Source organism: Adelges cooleyi, unplaced genomic scaffold (assembly GCF_023614345.1).
Source record: "Adelges cooleyi isolate 19-005CV unplaced genomic scaffold, UGA_ACOO_1.1 ACOO_flye_CR_arks_rails_tigmint_CR_PRNA_30, whole genome shotgun sequence".
Taxonomy (NCBI): domain Eukaryota; kingdom Metazoa; phylum Arthropoda; class Insecta; order Hemiptera; family Adelgidae; genus Adelges; species Adelges cooleyi.
Genome location: NW_026095971.1, coordinates 11,315,084 through 11,337,004, shown reverse-complemented (window position 1 = coordinate 11,337,004; position 21,921 = coordinate 11,315,084). Strand labels below are relative to the sequence as shown.

At 31.0% G+C, this 21,921-nt stretch overlaps 1 protein-coding gene across 1 annotated transcript in view; it reads left to right on the top strand.

Moving 5' to 3' along the window:
- Positions 1-21,921, top strand: part of LOC126838206 (octopamine receptor beta-2R-like) — a 139,988-nt gene that overhangs the window by 106,073 nt on the left and 11,994 nt on the right. Inside the window, exons 5-7 of the mRNA XM_050572406.1 lie at positions 4,973-5,029; positions 13,481-13,774; positions 17,545-18,063. Coding sequence (XP_050428363.1) covers positions 13,742-13,774; positions 17,545-18,063 — 552 coding nt within the window. The 5' untranslated portion in view covers positions 4,973-5,029; positions 13,481-13,741. The remainder of the gene's footprint in view (positions 1-4,972; positions 5,030-13,480; positions 13,775-17,544; positions 18,064-21,921) is intronic.

The window sequence follows — 21,921 nt, the reverse complement described above, 5'->3', positions numbered from 1 at the left end:
TTTTCAATTCGACGGTCTTTTGTTACCGAAACTAATCAACGGTTAACCGAGTCGTCTGCCAGACATGGTAACGCCATTTTCATGGTCGATAATATTTTTCATAGTACTGCCAGCCAACGCCAACCACAGATATCCCGCCCGGAGAACATTCAAGAGTCTTATCTGTCAGAAAGTACTTTTGTACTGTGCGAATATCATAAATAAATGAATAAAACATTGAACCGTCTCAAGGAAACACATTTTTTTTAATAATATTAGACATTTTTATCTAACCTAATTTAATAAAAAAAAGCCTTCAAATGGATTCAAAAATGAAGTCAGAAATTTGGATTCAATTTTTACAGTTGGGTTGCTTATTTTTTTACAATATGCCGTTTCCTAGCTTTTTGTAAAATAAATATAAATTCTATTTTTAAAACAAAATGCTGCGACCATCCTCTACAATTTTAAGCATAGCATTTCATAGCAGTTAAATTATATTATATTCATTACATAGGGTGTAATTTAGTATGGGTTTAAGGAGCCAAATAGAACGTGTTTCCCTATACTTCTTCTAAAATATTTTACCTATAACTTGACCGCACAACAAAAGAAAATTACTAAAATTTACTTGAGTAACTCGAAATTCCTTATAAATATCTCATTCATGGATCCTTCTATAAAATAAACACATGCTGTTACAATAATAGTCTGACTTGATGTCTTGGAATCTTTGAAACGCCGCCTTATTACTGCGTGAAGGATGGCGATGGATAATTTTTGTGAAACGTGTTTTGCCTTTGTAATGCATTTTCCCCGTAATTGGTCGTAAATTATCCTCGGCATTGCTATTTGGTAACTTTTATATGATGTAAAATTGTAAAATGGAGAAAACTCACAAATAATAATAACATGCAAACGTGTTAAGAAAAAAAAGTTCATGTACTCAGTCATTTATCTTAAGTGTAGTAGGTACAAAATTTATACACATGTTCCAACCATTATTATTATTTTTCGGAGGTAAATGGAAGCACAGATGGTGTTGAAGAAAATAATGATTTTGAACACATCTCGTAGGCATCTCAAGGGTATTTGTTGATGTCGTGGCACCTGGTTACCTACCCTTCGTGCTATTGCAATATGCTGGCTTTATGACAGCAGATCATAAATATTGTACATATTATGTTTTGAAATCAGTGGTCCGAGCGACTCTTGTTTCGTTACAACTTACTGCCACTTATACAGCAATAATAATATCTGCCCATATTTTATTATGATCAGAGTTTAACCGAAGAAACTTTATGTGTTAAAGCCGATACCACAACGCATGCATTCCTTGCCTCGTCGCTCGCCCATATACACTGTCCGGGTTGCTACAACGATATAATACGCTATTGTCGTGGTATTTAGGATGACGTGAATATTAATTAAACGATTAATAAAATATTAAAAGATCATATTTTACCGGCTTGACACGATAAAAGCGTTGCTTATTATTTTACCCGTGCGCGTCGTAAATTTAGTGAACGCGACTTGGAATGTTTAAGGAACAAGGCAGGCAATGACTGTTAAAAAGTAATGTCACTGCCACTGTAGAGTATTTGCCAAAGAAATTATAAACTAAAAAATAAGATCACGGGATCTTTAAGTTTAACGAGTCACCATAGTTAAAATGCGATGAACCTAAATTTTCAAACATTTGACAATGACAAACAACAGTTGTACATTGATCAGATCTTGTTTCTCGTATTGCAAATTTTCGAATCAACAAGACAGCAGCATATATAATACAATAGCCATGGATATTATTTAGAGACGTTGTAAAAGTGTTGCAAAATTTAAAAATACGAGGTTGCTCAAACTGCGAGTGGACATAAGATTCTAAACCTTATAAAAAACAAAAGCTTGGTTTTAAAAACGGCACTGAAAAACTCTTTAATTTACAATAACTGCCAGCCTGTATCCTTGGCTTTAGGTAGTCACGTGCACGTGTCCGGTCTCCAAAAGTTATCCGCCTCTGCAATCGCATAACGGTTTTCAGAAATTTGTGTCCTCGCAGCCTTTCGCCGCTCTCCGAACTCGCCCGTTCTTTTTTCCCTTTGCTCGTCCCGTTGCCGTTTTCATTACCGACTCGGCTGCAAGTTTTAATTACGTTTCCTCGTCTCCCGCTAATTCAATTAAGCAGTACCGCTGCGGCGGTGGCGATATATCTGTATAGACATAGCTATATACCTGTAGCCAGGCTGTCGTGTGCAAGGGTGTAAAAACGGGCGGAGAAAAATACCGACAGCAAACCGACCGTGCATCGAACTTTGAATTATAGGCACCGATCCTGTGTGGGGCTCTACTGACCGGTGGACTTCCCGGCTCCAACATAAAAAAAAGGAACTAAACCGTAGGGGTTTGCACAAAAGTTAACTCATAAATTAATATTAATTTAATCGGGTGATACCGGTAGCTTTGTTTTTTTTCCCCATTTAAATATTTATGTATTTCAAATTTCTCAGGACCCTCGGTACTTTTCTGCAATCGGGCCAAGTTTATCATTATTTTTTATTTTTTATTTGCTTATTAATTAATTTTTTATTCTCCCTAGCTACGGCTTTTCTGCGTAGTTGTACTAGGGTTGCACAAATACGTGAATAAAAGTATGTAAGTGCGCCATGAAAACCCGACGAATGCTTTGAACGAGTAATTAAAATAAAGTTCATGGAACTATATAGCAATTTTTACAACGCGATTTCATCGAGTATTATCTTGTTATACAGAATTTCGATTTAATTTAACAGCGGTCTAGGCTTGATTACTTATATATTGTATTTTTTCAGTAAAAACATGAATCAACAAAGTTAAAGAATAATTCATAAACTAAATTATCTGCCAGTAAAAAAAACCACTATTTATTGTAAAAGTTTGTTTTTTTTCCTAATTATTTATTTTATCAACTGATAACCTACGGTTTTGTAGGCATTTCTGTCTATTATCGATTTCCTTAAAACAACATTTAAACACACATATATTATTTGATAATAATTATAGATATATTTATACTAAATTTAATTTAATTATATAATTGAATACACATACATACATATTATATACATAAGTAGGTGTGCACGTCCTAAATAATTTCTAATATTCTAAAAAGTAGTTTTAAGTTTGATTGTTTACAATTTTACTAGATTTTTCTTTTTCTGGGACGTTAATAGATAAACGATTAGACATTATCCTAGTTAAATTGATTTTAATTTAAGCCTTATACATGACTTTTTAAGTTTCTTAACATAGGTCGTTGTGTTTGTCCGTCAGTCCGTCTATCCATATTGTAACCATCAGTATTTAGAATTGTATTTACTTTATTTATTACCAGGGAAATTTTTGATTTTTGATGCAACCCACTTCCGAGCCTTTTCAAAATGCGCCTATGCATATTATAGATGTTAAAACGATTTAGATGGCAACGCGACATGTGATACAACCATTTCTTTTCGGGGCTGCGCTGAGTCGATATGTGTAAAATGTGAAATATCTATAGCGGCACGCTGATGGTTTTAACCATAAATCATGCGAATACACTTTTCGACGGGTAAAATATGTCTTCTGAGGCCGGGAAGACACCCAGAGCGAAGAATGAGAAATGGTCGAGCGGGTGGTGGAGTATATCAGGGCGGACGTATTGACGTGTGTCAGAAACAACCCATAAACTCTCAACAATTTTAATGTTTTGAGAAAAAAAAGAAATGAAAAATCTTTTTCACGGGTGCAGTAAAATTCCATTTTTCCCCAAACACGATTTATCTGTAATCCGCACTACAGCACACGAGCAAAGTTAATCCTTATAATAAATCGTCTGCCGCCGTCAATCTTCTCTGTCCACTCGGGTTTATTCATACGCATTTCCTAAACGCTTTTACACATATTATCGACAAAAACTACTACTAGAGTCTAGTCAACCGTGTTTTAAGTGGGTTTTTGAGTTTGACTGTTCAAACTAACTAAACCGAAAGGAGAAGTAACTTTTTTGGTAAATAATTTAACATCATTTGATCAAGATTTAAGTTGTATATTTATGTTACCCGAGAGCTTCTTTTGAAATCCACATACAAAACATTTTGATTGTCTTACGGTAGTGAACACGATCTATAAGATTTCAGATGTAAATGTTAGAATAAAAAAAAATTTTCTCAGTAACAACAATTCGGTAGATGTTTTTTTTTTGTTTTATTATAATTCACAGGGAAAAGAAAGAAAATCATAAAATATTTTTCTCTTTTGTTTTTGCTTTATTATGCATTCCGAAACTTAGCCCATCGGAGCTATATAACGATTGAAATACATTTTTTTCCTTTCGTTGGCTGACAGTAAACATTTATCCAGAAAGTATTGCTGCGCTCTCTTTTTGTCTTCCCCGCGTCACGCAGCGCCACCTCGTATTACCATTAACTTTATACAAAACGAAAAATCATCACCGCGGATTAAAATTGTTAATGCGGAAACTCTCCTGGAGAATTATTTTAGGGAGGAAAAATGTTTTTTCAATTTGTTTGTCTTTGGCGCACGGTACCAATATTATTAATGCAGGTGTAGCAGGTGTACTGCGTACGGTAGAGGACCAAGAAAAGTGTAGTAATTTCATACAGAAAAGAAATAAAATTAAAATAACAAGGTTCATAGTGATCTTCGAATAAACGAAGCAATCAAGTAACCGAATAATAATATAAGGCATATGGTTATTAACAGGATTTATAATTTTATATTTTTTCATTTTATGCGTACGCGTGTTTGAATACATACTTAAAACACAAATTAAATTTTGAACATTCAATGTATATTGTATAAACAATAACAAATCACAATTATTTACCTATAAACTATAATGCATAAAAAAAAGTCATGACAGAGATGTATGCTATAATGTCGCGTGCCGTTGTCGATAACGGATAATACTGTTTTTTCATGTGATTGAAATATTAATGATATTTTTTGTTTACAGGAAACGTGTTAATTCATTAATTTACCGAGTTATCTACGCCTGGAAAGGGGAAAATTCGTAAGTTTTGTTTACATACCTATATTATACATATTATTATAATGTTGTTGTTTGTACAAAAACAAGTAAATCGACGTCGAAAAGCTCAGTTAATATACTCGATGTTAAAAAAAATCAATTTTCGAACTCGTTAATTGATTATATAAAAACAAATAAATCGAAGCTAAAAAAATAAGCAATCGTTTTATAATTTTGTTTAAACTTGTTAAACCTATAACATCTGGTATTTTTTTTATGCGTCATATTGTCCCTAATTTTTTTAGTGATTAATACTGATAATTTTTAGTACTCTAACGAGATATTTATTTATTACATATCAACGCTCAAAAAAAAAAACGTTTAAATAATAATAGGTAATTATATTATATTGTTTATTGGATAAACGTATACAATTAGGACTCCAAGTGATGACAAATTGAATTTTTAATTTGTAATTCGAGTAACAGCAGCTATTGTTTGGTATAATTAATTTTATGCTCTCGTCGAAAACACTTTTGTGCCAAGATGCACTTACGGAAAACTCACCTTGATGACACTACAAAACACTTTCTTCTCTTAAGAAATAAAATATAAAATAAAAAATCCAAAAGAAAACATAACGCGATTTCAAATTAACAGACCTTTGAACAAAACAAATTATATTTGTTTATTTATAACTTGCGTTTGGGTTTTTAATGCAATTGGTGTATATAAATACAACTTAAAAAAACAAAACTATTACTTATATTATAAAATTAATCCATTATATTGATTCAGTTAAAAAATCATAGGCGTATAATTCGATCTTAAAGTAATATCAATTTGTTTTTCAGAATATAGTGTGTTTATTGTCATTTTTATGTTTAAACTTTGAATTATATTCTCATCTTCTGAAATCTAATACTTTTAATAAACCTAAGTTGTATTTCAATAAGAATATAATTTCGAGTTTGGTGCAAAACTCAGTATACATTTTTTAGTAACGTAACGTATGTATTAGATTAACTTTTTTAATTAAGAATAATTTACCAAACAATTTGACTGGTCGAAAACCAGTTTTATATAATTATTTTTCAAGTTTTTAAAGTTTAAAAGTTAAGACGGGGTGGAGTGAGGTTCTAAATTTGTCCCAACTAATAACTATAAAACTATATCAAAAAAAAAATTTCAAAAGTCTAATATCTTTTATGTTATTGACATGCTATAGTTAACGAATCGCCTGGTATAGTTTAGCATGAGTGTATAATTTTTTATAGTACATTAAATACGTTTACATTAAATAATACAATAAATAAGTTCTTATAATAACTACATTAATTTTTTTTAAAACAGCCAGCTTATTAAATTTGTTAATAAAAAACATTGTAAATTTGTGCGTTTATTTAGTAAAACGCTTTGCTTTTTTTTTTTTTTTTATAGGTTCTTCTCGCATTATCTTTTCCAATTAATAATAAATGAAATTACAAATGCAACATAAGCTGTTGAACACTCACGCCATTAATTTCGGCGGAAAAACGACGAGATCAGTGATTTCACTCAATGACGTCTGGCGGTAAACATCCGGCTTATTGTTATTGACGGGAGGACATTACACTATAATCGAGTCAGGTCCCTTCCCTTTCACCCCCTCCCCAAAACTACGGGCCCGACAATTTTATAAGTGCATCATTGGCTGGTGTATAAATCGTGGATCGTCCGCTTTTATGTGTGTTTGTACGTATGCTATAATATAATAATATTATTATACATGATGGTATTACAATGCCAGTGATGACACTGGGCTCGAGCGAAACCGTATTGTATATCTCATAATCTAATGTACCGCTCCAGTACGCAATAATGTTTAGTATTCCATCGAGACAGGCGTAGTGTGCGTCTCGCATTACGGTATCTATGTGTTATCATAATAATATGATATATTTTATTATAAAAGTAAATATCTGCTAAATGTTTTCCTTCCGGATCGACGAGTGTTAAATGTCTTTGGCGTGATGGTGACCGGTTGCCATCTACGCCAACTGCTGACAATGTAGAGCGCACACAATCACTGTGTATAATGTACAATTTGTATCTAATCTCTACGATACGCCTGTCTAAATGTTGACTGACGTTCTGATGTGTCCCAGGAGACGCTCTATTTTCCCTCGGTACGTACGTTATAATGTATTATTTTTCTCATTCGTAATATTGTCATATAGTGTGGTATAGCCGTTCGGTCCAAGACGAAACAGAATTATTAGTTTTGGAGCTAAATAATAGCGTATTAAATAATTTATCGAAAACTAATTGACAAATTAAATAATATACACCGCAACGCCATTACAATAATTTAATTTTTTAAATCTCAAAGTGAATTTTTTCCCATTTTTTTATGATTAGATATTAAAATAAGTGAGTTTTTTGTTTGTTATAAAAGGGCTCGCCAAAAACAATAATAAAATGTATAACTCTGTTTAAACGTCACACACGTTTCACACATACACTATTATGACGGAATGTCACTGTATAGAAATCAATTGGCTTGGCAGGTTACCAAAAACCGTAAAAAACAAATATTATTCACTGATGTCTAACTAATATACGTAGAAGTTAATACGCAATGGGGTTTATATTTTGGTCCGTCTGTCGCGGTAACGCAATCAATATTATTCTAAACGCAAAACTTGGCCAAAGACTTTGAAATCGACCATAAGACAGGATTAAATATATAGCCGGTTTGGTCCACTGTTTAAATATTTTCAGTACTGAAACAATAATTATAATATTATTATGTTTATTTGAATGTCTGCAAAAGCGCGACTTTGTCGATTTACTTGTATGTACATCTCGACGGACAATTTATTAGCTCGTATAAATTACTTAGTACCTATTAAGTTTGCTTAATTTATCAATATATATGCGGTATAGGGAAATTTACGAGTGGCGCCTCTAACTGTGCGCATGATGTATTTTATAGTTTGTAATGGTTATGCGCTGGGAATTTTGTAAAACTTTACCAGTAGTGCGTGTTACATATTATATTTTATTATCAAAATTTCATCAATAAATCAGTTAGTACAATAACGTACAGTACATATTATATACATGTGTAATATGAAATATGTATACACTGCGCCGTTCATTACTTTCTTTATATAATATGTATGATGTATAATGTATTTATATTGTAAATAGAACAAACATCATAATATGATAGTCCCATGATGAATTTATGTAAGTTGTAACTCGATTAAATTTACCAGGGGATGAAACAAATACAATGCAATAACTTATGTAAAAAATAATGAATACATGGTTCTCATGATTTTGTTTCTTTAAATATTTTTGAAACCTAAGTCTATTACAGATAGAGCAAGCGTGTCGAAACTGATTATTTGTAAAATGATCTTTAAAATTGTTGTTAGCAAATTTATGTACTTCACAATTGCTATAGTGTTAGAGTTTTGTGCTTCGTTTACGTGTATTAGATCTCTTTCATGTCTAAAATAAGTATAAAAATGTATTCATATTAAAATAAAATAAAATGTTGAAATCCTGTGTGATTCCCTTGTATTATAACTAAATATGAACAATTCTCACTCGGTTGGTAATCTGGTATTAATTCAGTAATTTGTTGTACATATTTCGTTGCCGCAGGCTTCTCTTTTTCGCTGGTTGTTTTCTTCTCTTTGTCGCTCTCGATATTTTCTATTATATTACTTAAATTTATTATTATTAATAAACTAACGGCTTGAATCACTTAATTGTGTGTTTTCATCCTTCAATTTTTTTTTGCAGAGCTCTGCGTATTGTAACTTATATTAAATTTAAATAATTAATAAATACGTTTTTGAGAGTTGTAAGAACAAGAAACTAACTAATTAGTTTGACGTTTAGCATTACAATTCATAGTGACAAATTTCAATAATGAAGCTACTTTAATACAAATATCTTTAATTTCTCGTTAATTGACACTTACTATATAATATTCTGTATTGCTATGGAAATATATTAGTAGCCACTCATATTAAAATAATTAATGAAATAATAAATAATAAAAGAATTACACTTATGCGCTGATGATAAAAAGTTATCACTATTAAAGCCGCCGCGCCGATAATAGGTTAAATCAGCTTAAAAAGCCTAGTTATTAAAACCTAGGTATAATAACAAATTTAATTAATTTCAATTGAAAATAACATTTTTAGGAGTATTTTTTAGTTTTATTCCAATACAAACCTAATATTCTATCGGTTGAATGACTCTGAAAGAAGTTTCACTTCATCCGCTTTTCTTTGTATCTTGTAATAAGTGTACTTTCTTTTAGACTCCCATTAAGAATTTTGGGTGGAAACCCGTCCTTATAATCAAACGTGGTTGCTTGGTAATCATATGTGTACCGTCATATATTAATAGGCTTGCTTGTTTAAACATTGTTGGTAAACATGGTTATACCCAAACACTATTACCTGGTATACTTAAGATTATGTCCCCGCATCACATTATCCTTTTAACGTAATAGGAATAGTTAAAGCTTTGAAGTTTGATAATGTATTAGCTTAACTGTTTTGAAATAAATTACCTCACGAACTGATTCAAATGAAAAATAAAATCTACTTTACTTAAACCTATTAATTTAAATGTTTGTATTTACAATATTTTTGTAGAAAAAGTAAGTTTGGTTGCCTGCCATTCATTTTAATTTGTTATAAAAACTATATAAACTACTAACTAATACGTTTTTAAACTTCCTCCAAGTATTTAACTTTTTGATGGATGTGTTTTCTGGCTCTACCTTGTACACGAGTAATATTTTTAATTAATAAGGTGAATAAAGTGAAAACAATGCTTTCGTTTAGTAGGCTCTTTTAGAAAGACGAATTATTTCATATCTATACATAAATAAAATTTATACCTATTTTATTTTCTTAACTTATAACAATACTTACGTCTGGAGCGTAACAACTTACTATTTTTTGTAAGCAAATCTGAAGAGGAACGAAAAATAAACGAAATACATTAAACGTAGCAAACCCAGTTGTAACTTTATTGTGAAAACACTCTAATGAACTACTATTGGTCTGTTACTGAAAACGTACGGAGAATATGTAATACATTGAGATAAAGATAAACAAAAATAATATAGATATTTTAACAAAAAAAAACCTCGATGTAAATTAGAAGACGAAGATGAAAAATGTTCAGACACGTATTTGGACACTAACAATATGTACGTAAGGGATATAAGCTCATCTATATTTAGGACAAATAGTGGATGATCGGTAGAGGTAAAATTTCAACCAACATATTACTTGCAACACACACGAGGGAGAGAATACATAATTAAATCATTAAAAAATGATATTATGTAAACACATTCGTTTTATCGTAAAGACAAGATCGAATTCGACCTTCAACAATAGTGTATTGTCACTTGTAAGATACATGGACGCCAAAGTGGCAAAATGTTTGATAACGCAGACTCGCGCGTCTGCTGTTTATGTTATTATCGTACAAAGAGCAGCGATGTGGTTAATCTTCGGTATATTATTTTCTCGCCCTTTTGACGTCCAATTTTATTAAATTAAACGACTACGGCTCGTTTCTAAATAAGTGAACGGTGTAAGGCGTTGCGGATAACGAGCGAAGAAATCCAAAAAAGCGACAGGTAATTTGTTCTCAGCGCGTGTTTCCATCATTGCTTTTCCGTACTCGCGTTATGTTTTAACGACGACGGTTGAGTTCTTCTCAATTATTATTAATAGCATTCGGCTAGAAACCGTATGGTTTCGTATCATTTGCTTGAGTTCTTCTAAGCATCTAAGTATAATAACTCAGTTATGTACTTTATTCGCAAAAAATATGTTCAGCAACTAAAATTAGCTCGATCGATCGCCCATAGTATAAATCGTTAAAAAAGTGTTAATGCACGGTAAATAGTTAAAACGATTTCATTCATTTATTCGTTGAATTGTGTTAAGCATAACATTTAAAAATAAAAATAACAACAACACTAGGTATTACACATTTGTACAACGGCAGTTTCCGAGGACTCTACATAGTTGTTTAATTATAAATTATTTTTTACATTCCTCGTATATTTTGTATTTATAAATTTTCAACGCCTGACATAAAATAAAAATAACTTACTGAAGAAAATAAATAGTATGTAAAGCAGGAAAAAATAAAGTGCTGTTTAATATTTTCATGTAAACGCAGTTATAATCTCGCGGTTAAACGTTTAATGTTAATAACTCAATAATTAATATTTTAAATGAGTTGATATTGATGATTATAAAGGTTTTTTTATCGACCATTTAAAAAAGTATTTTAATTAAAGCTAACAATTTATTGTGGGGACCAATTTCATCGTAATAATAAACCATGTGGGTTAAAGGCAAACTCGAATAGAAATCCTTTTTTTTATCTGATATACATAAGGTTTATCCAACAATTTTTTTTTGAGAACTTGTTATAAGAAAAAACTCGTCAGTACTATTATTGTTAAAATTTGACTTGGCCTTTTTTCCTGTTCTCATTGATGGCCACTCGGTGTGTCATACTTGTAGCGCGGTTTTGTAATAGTTATTATTTTAATCACGATGGTCCATAAATAAAAAATATCCTCTGGTATCGCCGAAATCTGTTCCACATCCCGCTATAGCGCAATGCATATCGAGTTGGCAGTCCGTTAAATTTATGAATGGAACAAAAAAAAAAGTTCGGAGAGCCAAAACACACAAAATTAATGCGATTAAAATATATAAAAATATAAAGTGTTGGGTTACACCGAGATAATATATGGAACCCGTTAATCGTTTTTTAGACATGTACATTTTTGTATTCGCTCCCTTTTATACGTTCAACTGAATGACAGTAACTCAATTTGTATGTTTTCAATGTCATGTTATGAATAAAATTGCCAATATTACATATTGCTATACGTTACATATTATTATAGACTTTATTTTATTTGTTGATAAAATTGATATTACCACCACGTCACGTTTACATGCAGTAGTTACTCGTATTAATTTAATGCGAATTAAGTTAATGGGCATTGCTGTTTAGGTTTACGCGCAATTCCTAATCCCAGAGTAAAATATAATTCAATTGGAGGAATATATGTAATTAAATAATTAATTCGCGTTGGGGTAATACCCATTAATAATGCGTTATGTATGCACCTATGTCCCGGATTAACGCGCATAGTGAACGCGGTACACATATTGTGTATTATCAATTTCAATAATAATTATTTTGTTTACTTTAACCAACTCGACATATTGTACTAAGTTTACAAGCAGTCGTTAATTCGCATTAACCTAATTCGTTTTAGGTTAATCCGATTAAGATGCATATAAATTAGTTGTTATTGTCCGTTACTATCGTGCGAATTAATTATTCAATCTTATTCTAGAATTAGATACATACGGCATGTTAATTAAAATACCTAAATATAGTATTTATAGATTAATTCAATAAAAATTCAAAATTGCATGTGAACGTAGTAAAATTCAATGTTTGTTAATTATTATTTTAGGTTAAAACCACACTTTTACAAACAGTGTATGAAATTTATAAATATAATTAATGTGGTCGAAAAATCGTTAAACGTTTTTAGTTCTTATGTTTTAATTGAATTCGAAAGACAAATAAAAATGACAGGTGCCTTTTAGGGTCGTCACCGTACAAACTACAAAGCTACTTTTAAACGTTCGAATTATAACTTGACGAGTTCCAACGACAGCTGTTGTTTTTGTTGGAACTATTCATCGTTATTGTAACGATGGTTCAGTGGCGTTTGTCTGAGGCGATCATAACGGTGCCCAGGACCTAGCGTTATTTTTCATCTGTAAGATTGTTAGATCCGTACTGAAGTCGTGTTTACCCTCGGACGGGCGCTCAGACCGCCGAGCTCTGCGTATATTATATGCGTTTTGGGTGTTATTGTCATAAAAATACATATAATACAATTATTATCGGATTGCTAAAAATAAACGGTTTGGCGACGACCACAGTCGCAGTCGACCCGCCCTCCGTTGGTTTAATTATAATTTATATATAATAATAATAATAATAATAATATATAAGCGGCCGCGGGCGAGCTTGATTTACGGGCCTCCGGGTCGTTATAAATACCGGGCCACTACCGGCAGCGCCTGCGGTGTCGTTTGCTGCCCGGAGCCGCGTTTGGCGAGAGACCGGCAGGTCCGAAGCACGTGCTCTCTGTTAAACTGACTATCAAGAACTCGACGCTGGGCTGAGGGAACCGCGGCTCTACTAATGCACTATAATAATAATATTGTTATTATTATATTGTATCATTTTCATTATTGGTATTACACAAGTTTTGAGGGTACGCATAGAGTTTTACCGTGTAATTCGCACGCCATTTAACTGCTCATTTTGTCACTACCAAAAGAAACCCCAATTTCCAGTTTTGTTGCCCCCTGTAATATTTGTTTTTTAATTTTTAATTTATTATTACAGGATAACGACGGCCGTACGAGGGAAATGCATAGAACTGACAATCGCCGTGTAGCCAACGCTGTCAACGTTGATACGTGATCCAGCTGTTGCGGTCTGGCTGTGCACCTAAACCCTGATTATTAGCTTCAACTGTCGATTGCAAAGGGCCGGTATGGTGACAACGACGACCACATGGACAACGGAGATCACCGCGTGTACAATCACAGCTCGACGGCTAACGTTTTGCAGGACCACCGGCAAACATAGTTCCGGCTAAGCGCCATGGACAACGGTACCGATCCCACCGTCCAACAGGTAGGTACCCACATCATCAACACAATACACAAACCATAGACCGCATACTCGCATTCTCTACTAAGTCACATATTCAACTTTGAATAATTAAGAAGCCCCTTGCAAGCACTATAGCGCGTCCGCTACTTACTTTTTTTCTCAAATTACTGATTCAACTACCAATAGTGCTAAAAAATAAAATAAATACACTGTATATTATACAGCCATATTGGGTTATGCACGTGAGATGAGCCGTCTATTATCTCAAGAAATGAAATGTAACGCTTGCAATCTCAATTAAATTTATTAAACTTGTTAAAAAAATATAACGCTTAAATTGACGTAAGACTTATTAAGATTTTATACCCACTCTTCTTACCTTAAACTAATGCATCAACTTCGAACTTTAAGTGACATCCTACCCCTCTACAATCTTATGATTGTCTTAATGAAAAAACTAGTAGAATTAAAATATGTGATATAATTTATTGCGACTATGTTCCTTAGATGCAATTTTTCACTTGTGCTCAAGTGTAATTTACCCTATTTTATCTTTACTTTCACGAGCCTAATATTATTGTTATGGGGCACATTTTAATTGGCCATCATCAGCGATTTCATCATAGTCTGTATTTTACATTTTTATATAATACATTCCAATACCATTGTTATTACTGTTTTTCATGGAAATAATATTACTTTTTAAGGAATATGATTATATTAAAAGGATAATAACTAAAAATAAGTAACAAATTTTGATATTGTACTTTCGAACGATGTACGAATAAGATTAACAATTTCCCTAATAGGGTATTATAGCCTAAGGGGAACACTCTTGATCTTACGCAAATATTGATCATGTTTTTCAAAGTTCTAGAATACCGAATAACAAATAAAAAAACTAAAACCCTACAGAATACATGTGATGTTTATTGCTTAGAACCAAAAAAAAAGACATAGTGTATTATTTATAAACCTACTTACACGGAAAAAAATTCATAGTTGACCCAACTAAAATTATGATTAATAAAAGGACACACTACATTTCTAGTTGGAATAACTAAATAAATAAGTTTACCCAACTATATTTTTTTTTGTGCAAAATAGTAATTTTGAAATATAATCATAAGTAAAGGGAGTGAATAGGAATATTAGGCAGTGATAGTAATTGACGAGCTCTTAATTAAAAAAGCATAAAGCTAATAAAATAGATTCAAATTTGAACATTTTTGAAATCCAATAATATTGGCTTGATGAAAATAAAGCTAGACATATTGACTAGTGCCAATTTTATCTTATACGTTAAAAAATGTATTATGCGTAGAAAAGGACAAACATACACTATTATTTTTATATAAAATTAACTATAAACGCTTCGAATAGGTTCTAATTTTATTATACTTCTACGTTTGAGTAAGATATTTTTTGAAGTCTGTTTATTTTTTAAAAATAATAATATTGAAGCATTAAATATTTTACTATTTTAGTTGTTTTTGAACATTTCAACTTCTTACTCGACTTTTACAATATTTGAACGAAATTCGTTTAGTACTGACACAGGATACTTTTAGGTACATGTTTAAAATAGCTTCTTTGGTATTCTCCCGAGACTCATGAAATATTTGATATTATTGAGCCCATGAGAGTTTGACGTAAACATGTTAAGTTTTTATAAAGAGATATTATTTAAACTCGTCCAAAACCCTACGAAACAAACCCTCGCAAACTCTCTAATGTCAATCCACCCCATAGACTAGACCCCATTTAAAAACTTTGTTTTATTGTTCAGAGTTCTCAACGCTGAACGCATAAATATTATTGTGAAAAGTGTCGATATTATTTTTTTTTAATTATTAATACTGGGAAAAACTGTTTTACTATTATAGCTTTGGCCCTCCATCTAATTTAATATCCAAAGTATTTAGCGTGTTTATTGACCATATTTCATAAAAGGTCACAAGTAGAGAAATACAAGGTATTTAAGAAATTTTAATTATATGTATATTTTAGCACATTTCTGAAGACATTTTTTATTTCCTATCATTCATTTCGTGATTAAATTTTCCATTGTACATCAAACTATACAAATACGTTTTTATATAAATTCCAATGTCTTTATTATTGCTTTTTTCCATGGAAATAATCTTTATTTTTAAAAGAATATAATATTAAAAAAAAATAGCGAAAAAAATAACGAAAAAAATAACGAAGAATTATATTGAACTTCCGGACAGATGTAATATATATTTACGGAAAATGTTTATTATATTTCGGTAAAGAAGAAATACATATTACCCAGTAACTTAGATCCATTCTTTTTGGCTACACAATTAATAGTTGAATTTTATTCTTATCGACAAAACTTTTTTTAATTTAAAAAGAACATGTCTTTTCTTTATATTGACTACATTTCATTAGTGCTTACAAGTAATCAATATAATATACTTATATCTGACAAGTCAACGGTGCCGAGTCAGATTCACACGAAAGTAATATAAGCCATAGTAAATTTAAAATAAACGTTATAAAGTTGTGAGTACACTTGATAGCAATTCTCAAATTCTTTGATCTTTTATGTTATGTTTTTAAATCGGAAATTAAACTGTTTGAGTAGCTATTGATATTTGAATGGGTTCTTCTTAAACTCCTTAGGAAAATAAATGTAAATGTTTATATTGTAATATCAAATATTTTTCATACTTGCAATTGATGTTAAATAAATTGATTGTTTTATTTATATGTTTGTTTTTTTTTCTACGTACAATTACAATTACAATAATTACTTAAATCCCTTTTCTAAATTTTCGAATAACAAGAACACTATTCGAAAAAATATTTTTTTAACCTTTCATGAGTATTAGACAAAGGTACTCTTTTCGAGATTTATTCTCCATTCTATATAAATGTGCTCGATACAACTATTAATTTTACTAGAGCTAAACCAGATTAATCAATGCACTATGTATGAAAATATCTAAAATTATGCAATACAAATTGCAATAAGATTACATTTGATTTTATTAACTATTGTAAAATCGTTAAATTATAATTATTATTTTAATACAAAATATGGGCTTAATGCTTAAACGTCTCTCACGAATTCTATGTTTTTATTTATTTTAATAACCATTTTTTATCAAAAATAAATTTGTATTATTGTAGTTCAATATAATATAAATAGCTGCTCTTTATTTTTTAACAAACTGTTATTATACAAGTTAAAGATACATTTTATTTGTTAGAAGAACACAAATTTAGTTTAGTAGACAAAAATGACAAAATATAGATATTGCGAGAAAACTTTTCAATAATAATATTCCTTACATCCAAGTTGAAAAGTTATGAAAAAATAAAGAAATACAAACTAGGTTTCAATTTTGTTTTACTTTCTTATAAGACTGAATTGTTAAAGAAATTAATTAAAAACGAAAAATCAATTTTATCTTTGGTGTTTGGACCAACGTCTATCCACTTGTATTTACTTTTAGCTAAACGATTACGATTGAGCTTTACTCACACTATTTATCAAATATAAAGCGTGGTATATATGTTACCGCAAAAGCCAAGAGTAGATAATTGCATATTTCCAAACATGAAAAGTTTTCCTTAAAAAAAAAAATGTACGCCTTACCCCTAAATTCTAGTTTTGGATTGCTGCCCAAATATAATGGATTATTATAATAAAGGTGAAAATTAATGTAATAAATCAAAACGTCTCAAATTAAATTTAAACAAACAATTATTCCCATGATATGAATTATATTTGAGTTGTCACGTTTATTATGTTTTAGGTGGCCGGTGATATGGACTGGTCTGACTACGTGACGGTGGCGTTAAAAACGTCAATAATGGCCATCATCATACTGACCTCGATTGGAGGAAACCTATTGGTAATTGTGTCTGTGGCCAGGCACCCTCGTCTCAGGGTAATCACCAACTATTTTGTCGTTTCTCTGGCTTTTGCTGACATGCTCGTTGCAATTGTGGCCATGACGTTCAACGCCAGCAAGCAGATAAGTGGCAAATGGATGTTCGGCTACTTCATGTGTGACGTATGGAACTCCAGTGACGTCTACTTCTCGACCGCGTCCATATTGCACCTGTGTTGCATCAGCGTGGACCGGTACTATGCCATCGTCAAGCCACTCAAGTACCCTGTGTTGGTAACTAAGCAGCTAGTTGCATTTCTATTGCTCATCACGTGGCTGGCCCCCGGCGTCATAGCGTTCGTGCCGATTTTCTTCGGATGGTATACCACGGACGAGTATCTAGCCTTCCGCAGAGCGCATCCGGACGACTGTGACTGGGTGGTAAGTATACTTGGAACTTTCTCCTTAATAACGTCGTGTATCTTCTTTATCCTTCCGTCAGTCGCCTGATTTTCGGTCACACTTAAAATAAGTTGTGTCTGACATTTATTTCTTGCCTTAGTCACAGTCACTAACTAGGAACTGGAGGTATTATTTAAAACCATCTATCCATATTTTTGAGAGGCTTTCCCAACGGTCTCTTCTAATCCATTCAATGTAACATACAACTTAATAATAATTTTACTATACTATGCATTTAACATAAAACAATTTTAAAATATTTTTAAAATTTAAATTTCAAATGATGATATTATTATATCAATTTAATATAAGTAAAATCAAAATATCATAGTATAAGTGACAGTTAAATTTTTTTAACCCAGACAATTTTATGAAAAAACAACCAAATTTTTGTTAATAAAAAATTCTGCGATCATGATGAGATGGGTTTTGGACGAATTCGCTAACCTTTACGAGACTTATAAATTTAAGTTAAATTTACTAACAAAACATTTTAATATAATCTTACTACCTAACAAAGAAAATTAATTTAATTTAACTAACACAATATTTTCAAGGGTTTCATTGCCAAGGTTGTATCTATGATCATTTAAAACATATTTTAAAGATGAAAATGCCCTTTCTACAGATTCTTGAGTTGCAGGGGAATTATGTAGGTACAGCCAAATCTTAACAAATTTGGATATTTCATTTTTTTATTTTCCCAGTAAGATAGTAAAATATAGAGTTGAATAGTTTTTTTAATGCTGAGCAGTCAAATAAAAACGATCTTGCATTATAATTGAACTTTTTCGTATATGTAAATTTTATTTTCTAGGGAAAAAGTAAAAGTTTAACGATATGTTTAAGGATTATATAAACAAATTAAAAAATTGAACCTCTAAAGTACTCTAAAAATATCTGCTGCCTCATTTAAAATTAAAACGTGTAAGCTAATAATAATTCAAGGCCTAAATAATATTTTTCAATACAAATAGTAAATTAAAATTAAAATTTTACCTTCTAAAGTCAACACAGGCTCGTCCATTTTAATCATTGAGTGGCTCATAGAATAAATAACAAATAATGACTACCAGATAATATAATTACTCTATTTACGATTTGTTATGTACTCGCAAATTATTCAATAATCATTATTCATCCGCCGAATCAACGAGTTATTCGCATTATTCGAGTTATTTAAACAATCAATTATTTAGTTCATTTTTCCGAATTGAACACTTTATTCAGTTAAATTCATCATAATTTGCACAACCTTAAAATAATGACCTAAGTCGATGAAAAAGTCAATCGTAAAATTGCGTTGGTGAGAGATGTACATTTCTACGAGGAATTTATGAATTGCAAAAGTCTTTGCTAATCTTTGTTGTTGGTATAACTTAGTATAATTTATTGGGCTGTGGAATAATTTATCGGGTGACAAGTGACAATATACAACACGGACTTCAATACATGAGAAATTGTTAGTATTTATTGTTGTACAATTTAAGGATTCGTTTGTTTTATTTTTACACAAACCAAAATAACTTGAGTTGTGTAACGCCAGAGAAAAAACAGCCGTACCTAATAGTATATTGTGAAGATCTGAAAAGTTGTTTTAATTTTTTTAGACTTTTAATGAGGTCATTTTAAATAAGCTGATAAATTTAAACAAACTTCGTGAAAATGCACTTCTTAGAGTATTATTTTTACAAAGTATCTAATTGAATTTTAAAATAATTTTAAATACTGACCAACAATTTTGTTATTAAAACTACTATATTTAATTCTAGAACAGCTGAAATATCTGTTACCTATTAATGTATTGTTGTGCTAATGAAATGTTCAGAGTTGATCAACTTAAAGACTTTTCTCGCGTTATAAATTATAATGTAATTTAAATAATCGTGGACATTTTATTATTTTATTTAAGATTACCCAAATATACCATTAAAAAAAAAAAAAAAATTACGCATTTGAGTTACATTAATCTTGTGCCAATTTCAGTTTTTGTTCGTTTGTGTAAAAAACAATTTTGTAGTATAATTTGTATTAAGTTATTTTGAGAAATCATCCAATATAGCCTTCTCTATCTTTGCTATAATCCAGCCAGCTAACGCGTAATATAGTAATTTTGGTATTATTTTTTTAATTTTATAGAACTCATAATATTCATTATCCACTAGTACACAATGAAATTATTTTTAGACTTTTTTATTGCACAATATTAAACTCAATAGTAAAACGCTTTCACAATTAGACAATCGTATAAATGATTGTTATGTAAAGCGCGTTGCCAGTGCACGTTTATTTAATAAATTTAACAATGATCAATTAGAGTTTCGATATTTGATTTACACGTGAGTTGAAAATTTTAATGAAAACATAATTAAATCAAATTACACCGTGTTCTTCTTTCTTTTGTTAATGACTGGTATATATGTTATTTGTACTCGGTATTATTATTTGTAAGTTGTTTGGTACATGACCAATCTATAGCTAATTCTATAACAAACCCACAAAATATATTTTCATTACATTGTAATTATCACCTAGTGACTAGTATAAGAACATAAATGTTGTTTAGTTAATTAAACAAATAGGTAATTAAACAATAAACTGTTATGGTTAACTTGTATTATTACAGTAGAAATTTAATTAGTATTTAACACTTTGAGTACCATATTCGGTACTAGTTAATAACACATTACAATATAAATTTGTAACAAGAACCAATACACATTAATGTTTTTTTTACTGAATCCCAATCTGGCCTCAGAATTAATGTCCCAGCACGTTTAGTTAATTTTTTTAATCGCCTCTAAAGCTATCAAAAAATGTCGTTTGGTAATATTTTCAATGAGTTCTGTACGTTTGAATAATTTTCTAAAATGTTTTATACTTCATCATAAAATATTATCTGTATTTATCGCCTAATTATATTTTATCATTTTAATACTTTAAAAATATCGTTTGTATAGACTATTTAAATAAGTCGTATATTCATTTTATTTACATATGAGAACGTATCCATACAATTATTTAGTGCTCACATGAATTTTAAAAAATATTTAAATTTCACACTTGGTAGCTCATATTATAATTCATAATACGTATAAATACTAAACGTATCAATACGTACTATATTCTATGAATATAGGTGACAACGACTGAATGTTTTAGAAATAGTTTTTTGGTTCACTTAAGTCACATTTTCAACAATATTATTATTTCAGCATTTTTCTCTTTTTTGAAGTGTACTCGGCGACTACGGTTACAAACACCATGTTGAACTCGAGTACTCCATACTGTTTGTCGAGCGATTGGAATCAATGAAACATTCGTAGTAACCCGAAGTCGGTATACAGTGTCCGCAAATGTCTCTTATCCACCGTGTACATCCTTGTACATATAGCCTATACCGCTCTCCTCTTCCGCGTGTTAGTTAATTCCCTTCAAACGGTTTATTACTCTGCCGACACTGGCAATCGATACGCCACAATGTAGTTTAACCAAACGTTCAACTCTGTGAATTCGCATATTATTGCGCATAGTAATGTGTTGCATTCGGAATTAAATGTACGAGGCGTGTACGAATCGAAGCCAGCATGTCATGTAAGCTTGTAACGTTACCGAGTTAGAGGACCGCAGTTTCGAACAGAGTCCGTATTGGTGGTTTAGGTGGTGAACACGGTTGCCTGGCGAAACGATACAATTTATGGAATGCTTGAGCGCGATAACAATGTCTGGTTCGACCGAATCGTGTATGTTTTCTGAATAACATGTATCTTTTTCTGTAACAGGAGCAACAGCAGTTGTAAAACGTTAGTAATTCCGATGGGTAAATGCCGAGTTACA